Source organism: Meira miltonrushii (assembly GCF_003144205.1).
Source record: "Meira miltonrushii strain MCA 3882 unplaced genomic scaffold FA14scaffold_2, whole genome shotgun sequence".
Taxonomy (NCBI): domain Eukaryota; kingdom Fungi; phylum Basidiomycota; class Exobasidiomycetes; order Exobasidiales; family Brachybasidiaceae; genus Meira; species Meira miltonrushii.
This window is the reverse complement of record NW_020289944.1, coordinates 1,858,023-1,874,285: the sequence shown is the minus strand read 5'-3', so window position 1 is coordinate 1,874,285 and position 16,263 is coordinate 1,858,023. Positions and strand designations below refer to the sequence as shown.

The 16,263-nt window shown below is 43.3% G+C and overlaps 8 protein-coding genes across 8 annotated transcripts; 5 read left to right on the top strand and 3 right to left on the bottom strand.

The window, feature by feature from the left end:
- Positions 1 to 275: 275 nt before the first annotated feature.
- On the bottom strand, positions 276 to 1,385 carry FA14DRAFT_189289 (uncharacterized protein). Its single transcript, XM_025501715.1, has 2 exons — positions 1,279 to 1,385; positions 276 to 1,220 (listed from the first exon to the last, which is right to left on the bottom strand). Exons 1-2 carry the CDS (start codon positions 1,367 to 1,369, stop codon positions 331 to 333), a joined length of 981 nt encoding a protein of 326 aa, XP_025355606.1. The 5' UTR covers positions 1,370 to 1,385; the 3' UTR covers positions 276 to 330.
- A 656-nt stretch (positions 1,386 to 2,041) lies between these two features.
- Positions 2,042 to 3,645, top strand: FA14DRAFT_145067 (MFS general substrate transporter; the record flags this gene model as incomplete). The annotated part of the gene is made up of 2 exons (XM_025497267.1): positions 2,042 to 2,275; positions 2,336 to 3,645. 2 exons carry the CDS (start codon positions 2,042 to 2,044, stop codon positions 3,641 to 3,643), a joined length of 1,542 nt encoding a protein of 513 aa, XP_025355605.1.
- Positions 3,646 to 4,050: 405 nt separating this feature from the next.
- Positions 4,051 to 5,748, bottom strand: FA14DRAFT_120762 (tannase and feruloyl esterase; the record flags this gene model as incomplete). The annotated part of the gene is made up of 1 exon (XM_025496426.1): positions 4,051 to 5,748. One exon carries the CDS (start codon positions 5,746 to 5,748, stop codon positions 4,051 to 4,053), a length of 1,698 nt encoding a protein of 565 aa, XP_025355604.1.
- A 1,806-nt stretch (positions 5,749 to 7,554) lies between these two features.
- Positions 7,555 to 7,956, top strand: FA14DRAFT_113277 (histidine-phosphotransfer domain, HPT domain-containing protein; the record flags this gene model as incomplete). Its single annotated transcript, XM_025496006.1, has 1 exon — positions 7,555 to 7,956. A coding segment is annotated over one exon (402 nt), but the record flags the coding sequence as incomplete, so codon positions are not given.
- A 633-nt stretch (positions 7,957 to 8,589) lies between these two features.
- FA14DRAFT_145058 (ubiquitin-conjugating enzyme) lies at positions 8,590 to 9,623 on the top strand. Its single transcript, XM_025497266.1, has 4 exons — positions 8,590 to 8,985; positions 9,062 to 9,165; positions 9,237 to 9,366; positions 9,435 to 9,623. Exons 1-4 carry the CDS (start codon positions 8,724 to 8,726, stop codon positions 9,521 to 9,523), a joined length of 585 nt encoding a protein of 194 aa, XP_025355602.1. The 5' UTR covers positions 8,590 to 8,723; the 3' UTR covers positions 9,524 to 9,623.
- An 84-nt stretch (positions 9,624 to 9,707) lies between these two features.
- On the top strand, positions 9,708 to 11,329 carry FA14DRAFT_160510 (Tricarboxylate/iron carrier). Its single transcript, XM_025498712.1, has 2 exons — positions 9,708 to 10,626; positions 10,693 to 11,329. Exons 1-2 carry the CDS (start codon positions 9,789 to 9,791, stop codon positions 10,947 to 10,949), a joined length of 1,095 nt encoding a protein of 364 aa, XP_025355601.1. The 5' UTR covers positions 9,708 to 9,788; the 3' UTR covers positions 10,950 to 11,329.
- A 340-nt stretch (positions 11,330 to 11,669) lies between these two features.
- Positions 11,670 to 13,864, bottom strand: FA14DRAFT_121340 (putative ATP-binding cassette transporter; the record flags this gene model as incomplete). The annotated part of the gene is made up of 2 exons (XM_025496460.1): positions 11,670 to 12,050; positions 12,116 to 13,864. The coding sequence occupies 2 exons, from the start codon at positions 13,862 to 13,864 to the stop codon at positions 11,670 to 11,672; spliced, it is 2,130 nt and encodes a 709-aa protein (XP_025355600.1).
- Positions 13,865 to 14,326: 462 nt separating this feature from the next.
- FA14DRAFT_189282 (uncharacterized protein) lies at positions 14,327 to 16,261 on the top strand. The gene is made up of 2 exons (XM_025501714.1): positions 14,327 to 14,713; positions 14,783 to 16,261. Exons 1-2 carry the CDS (start codon positions 14,523 to 14,525, stop codon positions 16,176 to 16,178), a joined length of 1,587 nt encoding a protein of 528 aa, XP_025355599.1. The 5' UTR covers positions 14,327 to 14,522; the 3' UTR covers positions 16,179 to 16,261.
- The last annotated feature ends 2 nt before the right edge of the window (positions 16,262 to 16,263 follow it).

Genomic DNA, 16,263 nt, shown 5'->3' with positions numbered 1-16,263 from the left:
GCTTCACTTTTGAGAATGTTGCCCCAGCTTGGCCTTCTTTACAGCCACGAGAAGGTGTATTGACTGAGTACAGTGAATGAATGCCACCGAATTGTTAGTGGCAACGGTAGTGATGGCAGAAGAGGAAAGTTAGGTATCCTTCGACAGTAAAGTAAGTTGTACTGTTCATTTGCTTAAGCTTGCTAATTATGCAGCGCGACAAAAATTCCAAAAAATTCTAAAATCCGTAGATCACGTGGATATCACTAACAAGAGAAGGAGAGTGCGGGGTAAAGCTGATGATGGTGACAATAAAATTGAACATGGTATACAATTGATAAAGAGACTAATCTAGAAGAATAATGCGGAGAGAATCTCTTTGGCGTTTCTGTGCTCGCCTTCGAGCTTCTGGGCGATAGTGAGAAGGTCCTCTTTTCCTACTGAACGCCAATTGGGTGATGGTGTGAGCGTGCTGATATGATCGAAATCTTGTACTTTGGGTATATCATATGTTGCATCTTCCACCTCTTCCTTTATATCAAGCGACGAAGCACTTGCTGGACCGAATGCGATCTTTGTACAATGTTCAATCGTTGCAATACTCTTGGTTGAAATGAGAACAAAGATGTTTTGTGATGAATGCATACGAAATTGTCGACATTCGAGTATGAATAAACAATTTTGACAATCGTGTATCATCACACTTCCATCTATACGACCTGCAAAGATGACACACTGTTGCAGATCGCGAAGCTGGAGCGCTTGTATGTCATTGGCGGTATTGTATTCTTTGGCTCGAAGATCTACTATGCATCCTTGCAAGTCACGAAGGTGTAAGTCAGATTGTGGTTTGACGTTTGGTATGATATATTCATCCTTCCTATCTGAGATACGATCAAAGCTTGTATGTTGAGCTTTACTTGCGGGAATTGCTGCTAATGAGTCTGAGGAGGGTTCACTAGATGGGTTTGCAGTCCCATCTTGAGCTTTATCCGTTGAGCTGCTCGGTTGTGAGGCCTTTGTTGTTCTCTTGAATGCAAAGCGTGCTTTTGGCTTCAATTCCAGCCTTCTTAACTGCAGATATTCATTGACTCGTTTGAGGTTCTGTTCATGCGTCCTTTGATCGTATGTTGGTAGAATGTGAGTATTATTGGTCAAAGTCGTTCTTGCTTCAATGATTTCTGCATTGATCTCTTGCAATTGTTCTGTGCTATTTGCCGATTCCAGCTTTGACCTTAGATCTGTTTATCATATTGTCAGCATACTTCCCTACCATGTTCAAGTCTCCATATAACATACCTTCTAACGTTTTATTGAATGCATGATAGAATTGCTGTGCCTCTGATGAATTGGTTGATGTACTTGCACCCAGAGAAGATGTTGATGCCATAAGGACTCAATGTCCAATGATCATTGTATGCAGTTAACCAACTACAAAAAAAAAGCATTTCCTTCATTAGCGCCGCCTTGTCGCTGTACACACGCGTATGTCAGGGCCGCGTTCTATTGATTGCATTTACTCGTCCATCATTTATCATGAGACTGATCATCAGGTACTGGCAAATCATCGTCTGGTTGTTTTAAAGTTCCTATAGAATCAAACGATAAGGATCCAGGTCAGAAACGCTCGGCTTGTGAGGTTATCACGACAAGACTCAACACATATGATAATACGTCTTGACATCTGCCCTTTCCTGTCTCGTACGAATGGAGGTCATCTAGCAGACATTTGAAGACACATCGGTTCTAGCTGTCTCATTAAACGAGCCGCCCTGTGAAAGATGTTCTGCCGTTTCCGCTACCAAAAGTAGCAGAAGAAAATATTCGGGGAAAAGATTCCGTGATATCCAGGTGAAATTAAATTAGAAAAGAATGCGGAGCCGAATTGAAAGCCGTTACAAAAAGAATGGAAAGAGGGGCTGAATGCGATCGGCTGCTGAGCTGTCAATATTTACTCGCGCATAGTACGATGCCGTTTTGCAACAGTATGATGTACAGATTGTATAAATTACGTTTCTCTTTGTCATGTCATTATCACCCTCTCCCCCCATCATTTACTAAAATGATTGTCATCATCGTTGCTTTCTTTCAGAACTTACTTCGCAGAGCATGCGAGAACTTCTTTTTACTCTTCAAATTCAAGGATGACCCGGTGGAAGAGGGTAAAGAAGAAGGTCGCATTCGTTACGGCGTCCGCAAGCCCGCCAATCCGATCAAGTTGCTTTCTCGCCTCGAACCTCATCATTGGCTAGCACTTTTTATTGGTTTCCTGGCAGTTTATGTGGATCTTTTGGATGTGAGTACCTAAAAGTATTGACAGAGGAGCACTTTGCTGATTTCGCCTTCCTTTTCGCAGTTTTACGTTCTTGCGGCAGCCATCAAAAAGATTTCCACTTACTTTGGGACCTCAAAGACGCACGTTAGCGACTCCCTCACCTACTCCATGTCGATGAGAATTGTTGGTGCAGGACTTTTTGGCCTACTCGGAGACTACTTTGGAAGGAAATGGCCTTTAGTTCTGAATCTTTTCATGCTTGCAGGACTTCAAATTGCGTCAATTTACTGTCATACGATTGATCAATTTTTAAATGTAAGGCTGATTTTTGGTCTGGCGATGGGTGGTGTGTATGGTCTTGCTGCTTCAAATTTGATGGAAAACGCTCCACCAGAGAGTCGAGGTTTGCTTGGAGGAATCTTTCAATCAGGAGCCGCAGCATCGGGCTTGACATCTGCTGCAATCAATTTGGGTGTAGGTCCAAAGCCAGACAGCTGGAAAAAGATGTTCTGGATTACCATAGGTCTGACTTTTGGAGCAGCTGTCGTTCGAATTCTGATCCCAGAATCAAAACAATTCAGAGATGCGGCGAAACGTAAGAAAAATTCCCTTCACGGTCAAACATATAAACAGAGGCTGATCAAGTTTTGCAAAGAATTCAGAAAAATGCTATTACTGCATTGGCAAACATTTGTCTATTGCTGTATTTTTGTAACGCTCTTTCAATGGGCAGTACATACATACGCTGACAACTACGTCACCTTTCTCATCGTCAGCAAAGGAATGACCAACAGCAGGGCTAGCAAGATCACAATGATTACAAAGGCAGGCTGTATTATTGGAGTATGGACAATGGGCTGGCTCGGAGAATATATAGGACGTAGAAGAATGGCAGCTTTTTCTGCCTTGATGGCTGCTATCACATTGCCAGCATCTATTGTGCCAACGTCTTTTTCAGGTCTTGCAGCGGGCGGATTCTTTTATCAATTCTTCTTCGAAACATATGGTGCAATCCTTGCAGCCCATCTCAACGAACTTTCTCCAATCGCTTTCCGTGCAGTGATGCCTGGAATTGCCTATCAATTTGGAGCTTCGGTTTCTGCACCTGCAGCAATGATCGTTAACGATATTGCAGAAGATAAGTTCATTATGCAAAATGGTAAACGAGTGGAAGCTTATGAGCCAGTAATTGGAACGATTATGGGTATAGTATATTTCCTTCAAATCGTCTTTTCTTTGTTCGGACCTGAAAAGAGAGGAGCTGATCTGGCTCACTTCAAACCGGCCGGACTCGAAGATGATGATGAAGAGCTTCCAATTGGTCATCATCTCCCTGAACGTGGAAGATCACAAAGTGACGTCAAGGATGACAAAGTTCCATCGTTGTAAGCAAGCTTATATTCCAAGTACATACCCAGTATATGAATCGTGCTGATCTACACATGGTTTGTCCCTCAAACTTGAGGTCTGTGTACGCATCAGACACAATTTTACTTTTCGAAAAGCTTCAATCGGTTCAAATTCTTGGTGCTACTCACTCTTATGCTTATTACGTGTCAATTTATGATTCAATATCATGCCGACAGCCGTAATTAAGTTGTGCAATGAACATTAAAAATCGTGAGTATTGACATTAAGAGCGTGAGTATCGACATTACAACCGTGAACAATGACATTATAAGCGTGAGAATAAGACGTTTCGATCACAAAAGAGTGTGAGAAGAAATACGATGCTACTGCATGCAGTACCGAAGCAGAACGGAAACAAATAGAGAAAACGTGGGTAAAAACGAAATTCATGACAACAAGCTCTTTGTCGGATGACCATGACCGTAACCGTAGCCTTGGGGATAAATACACTTCCACGAATTAGGGTCCTTAGGGTCACCCTTACCTTGATATACGTTTGAGAATGGATATCGACAATGTTTACGTTGATAGTCCACAATTCCAGTATCCCGTGAACCGTTGACATATGCAGTTCCGGTGATGTAATCAGGAGCGATACCCTTCTCGACCCATCTTACTAAAGCCCATAGAACGCTATCTTCTGGTTCATTGGTCGGTCCGAGATTCGCCTGTGAATTGCCGATAAAATGGGCACCTTGACCGTTACCGCAATGTCCCATTCCGCTCACTCGGAAGAATCTGTAGAATTGATCGATAGAGTGCGGCGCAAGCTTCATGGTCTTGCTGACTAGATCATAATACCGCGGAGAAATTTCGGCTGAAATAATGCCATCTTCGTTTCCATGGTAATGTAAGATTTTTCCACCATTTTTTCTAAATGCGGAAAGATCTCCATTAAATGTTTGTATGCCAAAAGGGTTCAATTCTTGAGCTTTCGTATAGTTTGCGGGATCAAATGCGCTTGCGTTCCAGTTTGGATCTTTAAAGACTACGTACTTTTGCCAATCCGAATAACCGAATATTGTTCCGGTCAAATAAACAATCACAGCTTCAAAGCCTTCTGCTCCAGGCTGAATGCGTGGGTAAAGGTATTCGCCTTTTATTGATCTCATCGGGGAATAAACTCGGTTGACAATCTTTACCTGATCTTCGGTTAAACAGTCAGTCCGATTTGCACTACCGGAAGGGCATAACAAATCATCTGCTGTGTAATGGCATTTGAGCGTATCTTCGATTATGCCATCTTTGTAGCCATCCAAACCATCACATTTGCGTAGAACGTCATCATGAATTATTCCCGTCCATTGATCAAATGTGATAAAGCCAGCAGAAGTATTGCTCCCCGTAATTGGAAGAAAGCTTGCACCCCAAGAATTCAGATGGTTAAAATCAATTGCAGGCGAACCGGCCAATATTCCATCGAAATGGATTTGTGCGTCTTGTGCTTCTTTGAAGCCTTGTCTGCCACCGGTTGAGCAACCGACATAGTAACTCTTCCGTGCACTTTTGCCATAAAATGCCCTCACTAGATGCTTCCCCTGTCTTGCGCTCATTCTCACGGCGCGATAAGCATAATCTTGTTGTACGCCTTTGTTATGGAAGAAAGGTAATGCATGATCGCCATCATGACCATTATTGGTATCAACGGCAGCAAATCCTTGTTTGGCTGTAGAATCCAAGTCACCGTATAAGATGCATCCGCCAGTACCACCGTTGCCCAAAGTGACAAAACGACCTGACCAATCGATAGGCAAAAAAGCTTCAAACCTGAATCCGGACTTGTAACCCGTTGTTGTATTCCAACTAACTCTACAAATGTTTGAATTTACCGTGATATTTGGTGAGCCGCAAGTTGGATCTAAATTTTGCAAATTAATCGTCGTTCCGTTTTCAACATATTCAGCCAAAAGGATTTTCGTGTTTGGCAATTTAAACGTTTCCGCCAACGAGGCACACTTCTTTTTGCTTTCAACGACAGCGTGCCCAGTCTGAGGATGTTGGTTTCCTTCAACAGAAGCTAGAAGTAGGCTGAGGATCAAAGAGAGAATAATCCAGCAGTAATGATCGTATCGGAGGTTGACCATGTTTTGTAGAAGCATTGCCGAATGTGGTGGCCTGGATGAAGGAAAGAGGGAAAAGCGAAGAATTCGATTGACATGACATTCGTTAGAAACGTGCAAAATTCTCGTACGATAGGGCAAGCAAGGTTTTTCCATCAAAAAAATGAGCAACTGTCTATATTATTGGTTCCTCTCCGCTCGATCTCACTCGTCAAACGCCGGGTCGGAGTGTGAATTGAAATGAGTATGGATGTTTGTCATGTATTCTTAGAAGCTTTCCATGCAGGTGCAAAGATGAGCTTTTAAAGCGGCTCCGTCATTTTCTCCGGATTTTCTTTTTTCCTGATCTGATCTCGGACGGGCTGTGTTTATTGCTATGTCTCTTACGGTATGCCGGTATATCCGGACAATGTTTTTCGACATACTGGGAAGCACTACTGAGCATGATTGGATTACAGTCATGCCAGCTTTCTGACTAAGAAAGCATCAATTTATGATGGAAGATAAAACATAGCGATACAATCACAGAGAAGTGAGGTGCTCCTCAGCTTGTGAAGGGAGGACTGATTATTAGACGGCCGACATCATGATGATGACATGACATTTATGAATATACATTATCTCTATAATATACGTACGCGGCAAGAATGATTATCGAGGGCGCCGGCACGCAATAGATCGGGAAATTAGTGATATGAGGCCAGAACAATCAATGATCACAATGGGATCAATACAAACATATGAGTGGGGCCTAGTAAGAATGAGACTATAAATCATTGATTGCAATGCGATGCGATCAACATAGTCGCATATATAAACTCGGCCTTTTAAGCGAACAATGATTTGATTCATGCAACGACTAGTCTATGTTGTTGTCTTCAAGAGTTGTCCTCATTATCTTGTGTGTACGCTATTGTTCCTCGCATATGGCCAGGATAACCGGGAATCGAAAAGAGGTTAAAGTATTCATTGTAGGGTAACAGGATATTTTAGCATTATAATAGAGCTCAATAAAAGCTTTAAAAATACTCTATTTTCAGATCAATACGTCATACAATAAACGCCACCTAGAAATAAAAAGACAGAAGATGTTAACCTTCAAAAAGACCTCCACGCGTTAAAATAATCTTCAACACTGTTCTAACACCTTGATCCTAAACTGAAAAGATCCCCTTTTTAGCATGACGCTAATTGATTTCAATACAATGATCCTACACTTCTTCTGTGGCTGGTAAAAAGAATGGTCTAATCTAGCCGAACAAAAAAGCAATGGGGTGCATTTGTGTGCTACAATGCCTATCACAAATAGGAAAAGATGACGATACTTGATCATCTACCGGCGCAAAATACGTAGGAAATCCGTAAGAAAGTACGTCACTCGAATAGCACAGGAAAAGAAGAAACGCGCTGGTGGTTGCACGCATACACGCACGCACCGCACCACACGCACACGCTTTTTCATTCTGTGCGTAAATAGATGACGAGTAATGAAGAAGAAGAAGGAGGACCAGTGACGAAAAAACACGTGTAATCACTTCACAACCATTACCTTCTTTTCATACCATCATCTCTCTATCAACATCAACTGATCAAAGGTGCTGATCCAAACGGGCCGGCTGTTGTCAACTGGAAATCAACCGCTTTCATCTACATTATACCAACCAAATTGTCGCCTAAACTACCCCATAACACATCATGGCAGAATCACTAAAAGGATCTGTCGATGATGTGGCTGCTCCATCCGTAACAGCAAAAACAGAAGTGAAAAAGGATGAAGTGGAAGATTCCGCAAGCATTGGATCTGCCAAAGGATCAACTGATCCAAACACAATTTCACCTTCGATCATCGATATGGAAATCTTTGGTCAATTATTAGAAATGGACGATGAAGAAGATCGCGAATTTAGCAAAGAAATCGTTTGGAATTATTTCGATCAAGCAGAAACTACTTTTCAAAAAATGGATGATGCTTTGGAAAAGAAAGATTTACCTGAACTTTCCACTTTAGGTCACTTTTTAAAAGGAAGTTCAGCAGCCGTTGGTGTGATCAAAGTGAGGGATAGCTGTGAATATATGCAACATTATGGAAAAAAGGCAGACAAGGATGGAATCACTGAATTAAGCGAAGCAGAAGCATTGGAAAAGATTAGGACAACGTTGAGAGATGTCAAAGTGGAGTACAAAGAAGCAGAAAAGGCTCTAAGACAAATCTATTCGGATGCATCAGATTAAAACAAAACAGACAGTCGCAAAAGGATGGAAGGCGAAGTGTATAATATTACGAGTAGGATAATATAGGCTCTCATCATTCAACGTCTTGTGATGTGATGCTGTGCTTAGCTCTGTCTGGTGCTTCGTTCTTTCCCTTCCATCAATTTGGTACGCACGTATAGACAATATGGGTGCCAGACAGTGCTGAGCTCAGTATCAATTACCATTTCAAACAAAAAACCCAATCAAAAATAACAGATGATGTACAAGCAGATACCTTTTCCTCTTGCATTTGTCTGTGACTTTTTCTCTTTCTCTCTTCTTCCCTCTTCTCTTTTTGCGCGTGCCAACTCACACAATTGTATTTCTTTCAAGCGGAAGTTTTTCTTCCCAATCAATGTTATAGATAAAAGCAAAGCTGAGATGTCTGTCGTTATCAACTACTTTTAGTATTGTGTCTCATCATTGAGACATGGGATTGTCGGATAACAGCGCATCCGAGAATGGTGTACCAGGATGACTTCTCCACTTGCACTTGCGCAAATCCACGCCAATGCTAGTTGAGACGCAACTTCTTACCTCCCGCGCCTGCTTGAGCAAGAAAGGTCTCATTCACGCGTGCCTGAAGTATAAATTGCGTAAATGCGTTCGGCTGTTCATTATTTGGAAGCCGGAATGGGGTCCAAAGCGAGATAGATTGGAACTCCTTTCTTACTTTTACCTTCCATCATATCGAGTGGATCTCAAGAGAATATCCCACGACAACACACTCAACCACATTGCCAAGGATGGCAACTCGCTCCACGAAACCTGAAGGAGAAGCTTCGGCTACTACTTTGAGAAGATTGATGAAGGAGTATCAAACAGAACAAAAGATTCAAGATCAACAATCTGCCTCTTCCGGTTCAGGGTCGGGTAATGCAAAGGCAACTTCTGCCGCTGCTAGTAGAGATGAAAATATACTGTACTTGGCACCAAAAGATACAGAAGGAACGCAGTTGCTAGAATGGCAAGCAACCATACGTGGACCACCAGGAGGATCATATGAAGGTGAGTTGTGTAGCTCAATTCTCATCAGGGACTGGCAATCAGATACTGATACACTTCTCTCTAATTCTTGCTGCAGGCGGAATATTCGACCTCGTCATCACAGTACCAGCATCATATCCGACTAAGCCACCCTCGATGCGATTTGTCACACGACTTTGGCACCCAAACGTTTCTTGGAAGGTGAGAGAGTGTGATATTCGGCAATCGGATGCAATGAAAGACAGCTGACAGAGTTTCTTTGTTTTACACAGACTGGAGAAATTTGCTTAGACGTTCTCAGCTCGCAATGGTCACCCGCTTGGAATTTATCCTCCGCTTTGACCGCTGTTATCGCATTGTTAGATGCACCTGAGCCAGACAGTCCTCTCAATGTTGATGCAGGTACGTATGCAAGATATAGTTCTTATGTTGGTAGAGCATATACTCACTTTCCCTCTTTCGCTTTCCAGCTACGGTATTTCGAACTGGTGATCCATTAGCATACAAGTCAATGTGTCGAATGTATACATTATTATGGGCAAGTGGTCCGGCAGCTTAGACATATATACACACTGTACATCACACAATTTATCACAAACATCAACATTCAATGTATAATATCAATCTATGAAGACGTAATCATCATCACACGTTTGCTCCACTTTTAGAACCCCACTCCGATTTAAAACGCAGGCTGAGTAGGAAGAAGAAGAAGAAAAAATAAAAAAGTCAGATAAGCTGCATACATACGCGCTGCAACTTTATCGAGAAGATGAATGCATACATTCATTGCCATCATCATAGAATCAGTCCTTAAAGTCAGCATGGGTGCATCAATCGAGGCAAAGCATGACTATGGGCTCAAGAATGTTGGAGTTATGGACGAGAAATCGCTCAGAGCGTTCCCGCTAAAATCGGTAAATGAATCAAACGAAAAAGTGGATATTGCTAAACCAAGATTTGACCTAAGTACATATTCAGGACGATTATCGCATTTTTACAGTACAACATCACCTCTGACATTATTCTACAGTACAACATCATTGCAAGAAGCACAAAAGCATGTTAAAGAAGTTGAAGCGAACTTTTCACACGATAAACAAAAGAGCTTTTTGGTCACCCGTAAAGAAGCGGAACGATATTGGAAATCCAAACAATTGGTCGAATCAAGCGTTCATCCTGATACAGGTGAAGTGATCCCTCTACCGTTCAGAATGAGTGCATTTGTACCAACGAATTTGCTTGTAGTGGGTGGAATGTTAAGCCCTTCAAACGGACTACCGGCAACAATATTTTGGCAATGGGTAAATCAAAGTTTAAACGTTGCGGTTAACTATAGTAACGCAAATAAATCCGTTCCGATGGATATGAAAGAAGTTGGAACGGCTTACGCAGGTGCAACGGGTGCGGCTGTAGCTTTGGCAGTTGGTTTGACGAGGATTGTAACTCCCGGTACATTATTGGCAAGATTAGTGCCTTTTGCAAGTGTTGCTTCAGCTGGTTGTGTCAACGTCAGTTTGATGAGATGGAAAGAGATTCGTGATGGTGTCACTGTCTTCCGCACGAATGAAGAGACGGGAGAAAAGATCAAAGTGGGCGATAGTCCAGCAGCTGGAAGAAGAGCAGTTGCCATGACTGCAGCAAGTCGTGTCATGACAAACAGTGAGTGTGGCCTTGACCGTTTCAGTTCTGAAGAATTGTTTTGCTTACATCTTTCCTCAATTATAGTTCCAACTATGATCTTCCCTCCTCTAGCTATTGCATACCTACAACGCAAACGAGTCTTACCGAAGGCTGGCCCTCTTACACGATTAGCAGATTTGACATTGATCGGAACAAGCTTGTTCTTATGTTTACCACCAGCAATCGCATATTTCCCCCAAACTTCCTCTATAGACGCTTCCAAATTGGAGCCACAATTCCATCAAATCAAAGACGAGCAAGGCAAACACGTTCAGCAATTGCAATTCAACAAAGGACTTTGAGTAATGACAGTATTAATGAAAAATTTGTATGCATTTCTGTTCTTGAAAGAGTGGTGTTCTTGGTATGCATACATCAGTCCAATCTGTGTTGATGGTGAAGAAATAGATAGAGAGTGGGGGAAATAATAGAGTACAAAGACATGCATCCGAACAAAACCAAATTAATCACGATTGACCACATAAGCATTCCGCAACCTTCTTTTGGCCAACTTGAGTAGAGTATCGCGATCGATGGTTTGTGTTCCATCGTTCTCAACCATTTGATCTTTTGCCTGTTTGGGAGAAGAGTCACCTTGCAATCTTAGCGATTCGTCCCGTGGCCATATAGTGCTGTGCATTGCATCCTCTGCAGAAACAGAAGAAGTATCAACAGCACGCACCGCATCCACAAGTCCGATCAAATCACGTAACTCGTTCTTCATCATAGCCTTCTCATCTGCTGATGATGGAACTTCTAGCGCAGCTAATCTGCACAGCTTCTCAAAAAGCTTGTCATCTAGCTCAATTGAAGACGCTTCTTCCTTGAATAGTTCATTCAGTGACCAAGTTGGTTCAGCTGGAATGCATAACTCTTCATCCGAATAGAATTGCTCAGTCACTGAATCATCGTCCTTGACGGAGCCGGCTTTAGTGCTGTACGACCTTATCCCGCTGGGAATCTGTCGGAAGAGTTGCAATACAGTACTTTCTCGTCAGCATCGAACAGATGATTCAGACGGATCAAGAACGTACAGAATTAGGACGAGCATTGGAATTTGCTTGTTCGTGAGAGCCTTCTTCCAATTGTGGTTCTGAATCGATCACTGGCTCATCAGATTCTGATGGTTCATCTTCTTCTACCGCACCCGGAGCACTGGCTTCCAATTGAGCTGCCATCAAAGATCTGAAGCGACTACCGGGTTGATCGAGCTCCTCAAACGGTCCAGATTCGACAATCTTTCCTTTGTCAAGTACAAGAATCTTTCCTGCTGATTTGATCGTGCTCAAACGATGTGCAACGATCCAAACCGTAATCTTTCCTTGGCGGATGATCGATTCGATAGCTTGATTGACAAGGAATTCTGAAGCAGAATCAAGTGCACTCGTAGCCTCATCCAGCAACTAAAGAGAAAAATATAATATGTCAACAACTCCCTCATAAAGCTTCTTCTATCAGATATACTCACCAAAATACTAGGCTTGCGAACGAGTGCTCGTGCGATGGCAACTCTTTGACGTTGACCACCACTCAATTGTCTTGCACCAATACGGGTGTCCAAGCCATTCTTCATTTCAGAAATGAATTCCCAGCAGTTTGCTTGCTTTGCTGCTTGGATAATCTCTTCTCTTGTGGCTCCCTTGTAGCCATAAGCAATGTTTTCTGCCAATGTTCCATCAAATAGAGTAGGATCTTGCGTCACCACACCAATCATCTCACGAAGCTTTTCTGGTTTGAGAGATTTGATGTCCACATCTCCAAACGAGACTGTACCCTTGTCAGCATCATAAAAGCGTAACATGAGCGCATGTACACTACTCTTCCCCACACCACTTCCACCAACCAAAGCGACACTCTCCCCAGGTCGGAGACTGAGGTCGACGCCATTCAAGATCTTTTGTTGAGGTCGGGATGGATAGGCAAATTTGACATTTTCAAATTTGATCACATCACGTTGCGAAGGAGGATCGATACCTTGACCCAATTTGATCGCTTCAGGTTCGCGATCCATCAAGCCAAATACACGAGCGCCTGCACCAATACCACGCATGATGGATGCAAAGAAGGAGGTGAGATTTGCCAAACCACCACCCAAATAGGCGGTGTACATCAACAAAGAAGTCAAATCACCAACGGTGATAACACCTTTGGCAACCAATGATCCTCCATACGTCAGCAATGTCAAGATCGCACAGTTTCCAACGAAACCTGTACCAGCATAAAAGAAGCCACTGGCATATGCCTCTTTAGTCTGTAGTTCGACAATGCTTTGCACTTTGCCTTCAAAGCGTTTTGATTCTTCCGCTTGTGTATTGAATGCAGTAATGGTGCGGAATGCTGGTCCGTTCAAACGTTCTTCTGCTGTACGAGTCATTTCACCAACAGCCTCCTGCGTTCGGTTGGTCAAATCACGTAGATAACGACCGTAGAATACTGCTCCAATAGCTGCAGGTGGCACGACCGCCATCATGAGTAAAGTCAATTGAGTAGAGATCAAAAACATGGCAGATCCTGCGAAAAGCACAGTCACACCGGCACGTAATCCGTCACCAATATCGGAAGTGATTGCTTCTCCGACGATATTTGTATCCACGCTCAATCGACTGACTACATCTCCAGCACCACGATCGGCCCATTCTACTTCTTGTTTCAAAGCATTTCCGTATGCCATAGTGCGCATGCGTTGAATGAGACGGACACCAGCTAATTCCAAAAGGATGTTGCTTCCAGCTTTAGCTACTGCTCCAATGGCAAAAATCACAGTCAATAGAAGAGCTACCGAGCCGAATCCAAAGCCGAACAGGGTAGGTTTGTCACCTGTGCCATTCTCGAATGCAGCAGTAAAGAAATCAATCACCTTTCCGATCGCAAACGGAACGGCGAGAGAGACTGAAGCACTAACGATCAACAAGGCAAGAGCAATAATGATTGTCTTTCGCTGTGAGGATGCCATTGATATTAGTCTCCTAACATCTGGATATGTAGGCGTAACCGTCTCTGCTCCTTTTGAACCTTTGTTTGCGCTTTCAGATGCTTTTTTCAAGAGAGTATCTCTTAATCTTGACAAGATGCCCGATGATCCTTGTGAGCTCCCTGCTGCGACGTCAGTCTGCTTTGATGGTATTGCTGTTGCTGCTTTGTTGGATGATTCGCTGGGACTGTGTTCATTATGTGCCCATCGTAGATCGGCTAAACGAGTTCCATCGAAGTATAGCATAGGTCGTGGTCTGACCGATGTGAAGAAGGATGTCTGTTTTGCATTTGAGAGTGATAGACCCACCTTTGCTGGGTTACTTGCGGGTAAGGCAGATCTTGTTTTTGGAATAGATCCACTCGAAAGCCATCTTACCGAGATTTGACGATCGTACAATTGACCCGTTAATCGGAACCGCAAAACATTAGCTGCCTGTTGTGAGGCGTACTTGCCTGTCCCTAAACCGGCAAACATATTTGTTGTTCACCGTATACGATCTTCACAATGCATATGGCTTGGCTGTTTTTTGCGATTGTTAGATGCTGATGAGGTTAAAGATGATGATTCCCTTTCATAAACATGACCCAGGCTGTGGAGGAAGATTGCGCAATAAGCCAGTCCTCTCTATAGCTTAGTAACATTTAAACGAAGAGATCCGACTTCTTTTTTTTTTCATTTTCTTCTTAAACTCACTTGAACCCTCAACCGCGTTGATTACATACTCTGAGCCTGTCAGTATCTGATCGATCGACTTCTTCTTGCCTATGTCCAACTTCTAGAGAGACGCGAAACGCGTGCACTTTTGTACGCGCTTAATTAGATCAATCAGAACAACACTTTCTCAAACCTGGTCCCAGGAAGAGAGCGATACCTTGATGACCACCATCTATAGAACAGCACAATGTCGAATATCGAAAACGAACAAGCTGCTGTTGCTCCTGCAGTAGAAGAAGAGAAAGTAGCAGCCTTACAAGACGTAGAAGAGGAGGAAGATGTACCTTTTGAAGAATTGCTCGAGACTGCAAAACGCCATTATGCATTAAAGGAATGGGCTGAGGCTGCTGATGGTTTCGGTCAAGCTCTTGAGTCAATGTGAGTATGCACAAAAGCTGTCATTGTATGATTTGCAGAAACTGATCCTACCTCTCTTCCTTTTGGCAGACGCGAGAAATACTCTGAAGATGATCCAATTCTTGCACCACTGCATCATCGATATGGTCGTGCTTTGTTAGAGCATGCAATCGCAACATCTGGAGCACTTGGAGGAGGTGGCGCAGGTGTAAAGGACGCTCCTCTGCCATCGCGTGCGGGTGGTGCTTCTACCGTTGCTGCTGCTCGTGCTGAGAATGGAAAGGCACCATCAGGATCATCATCGAAGGTAGAAGGATCAAGCTCTTCAGCAAGCAAGCCTCAAGATTCTCGCTTCACGTTTGGTGGAGACGCTGAAGAATCTGATGAGGAAGAAGAGGGCGGCGAAGGTGGTGAGGGAGAGGAAGATGGCGACGATTTGGGTGATGCATTCGCTGTTCTGGAATTGGCCCGCATTCAGTATGAAAAGTTGACAGAATCCAACGGCACTTTGACGACTTTGGAAGGAGAAGAGTGGGATACCTTGAAAGTCAAGAGTCAGTTGGCTGAAGTACTGAATGATCTTGCAGATGTTGGGTTGGAGACAGAGAACTTCCAACAAGCCTCGTCAGACTATCAATCAGCACTGGAGTTATTGCAGCCTTTGTTATTGCCTCATTCACGTCGATTGGCCGATGCAAATTTACGTTTAGGCCTGGCATTGGAATTCCATCCAGATCCAGCAATGCAAGCTTCTGCTGAACGTTACGTGACAGCCGCTTGCATTGCTTTGCGTAAGCGACTTGATTCTCTGCACAAAAGACAAGAGACTCTACAACGACAACGTCAAGGCGACACAGCGGCAAAGGAGGAGGAGGCAAACCGCGAGCAAGCGGAGAAAGAGCATGATGAAACCGCTGCTAAACTGGAGGCAGAGGGTGTTTTGGCTCCTAAAACAGAGGAAGAAAGTGCGCTCTCACAAGTGAGCGGTAAAGGAAAAGGCAAAGGAAATGCTGATCAAAATGGACATGCGGTCAAAGCGTTAGAGAAAGATGATATAACAACAATGGATTGGCAATTACTCGAAAAAGAGATTAAAGATATAAAAGAAATGATTCAAGAACTTGAACTCAAATTGGAAGAATTTGCAAACGCTCCTCCCGGTACTGGAGCTGTTGGTGGAAGTTCGACCGGCGAAAACCCTCTTGCCGGTGCTGATGCAAAAGCAGCATTGCAACAAGCAATCAATGAAGCTTTCTTGGGTGCTAGTACTAACGGATTGGCAGGCTCAAGTGCATTCGGATCAAAAGCGGCAGATCCCAACGTGACGGTCAATGATCTAAGCTCGATGGTGAGGAAGAAGAAGAAGGCGCCTACAACCGAAGACAGTACCAGTGATCCAAACGGAAAAAGGAAAGCAACGGAAGGTTCATCTTCGACATCTGAAAATGTCGAGCCATCCAAGCGTACTCGCATTGAAGACGCTTGAGAAGCAAACCCTTCAAAGCGTTCTTGTATTTTACTGTATAAATCACCAAAGATCTAATCAATTTATCCCTTAGAATGACAGTGCA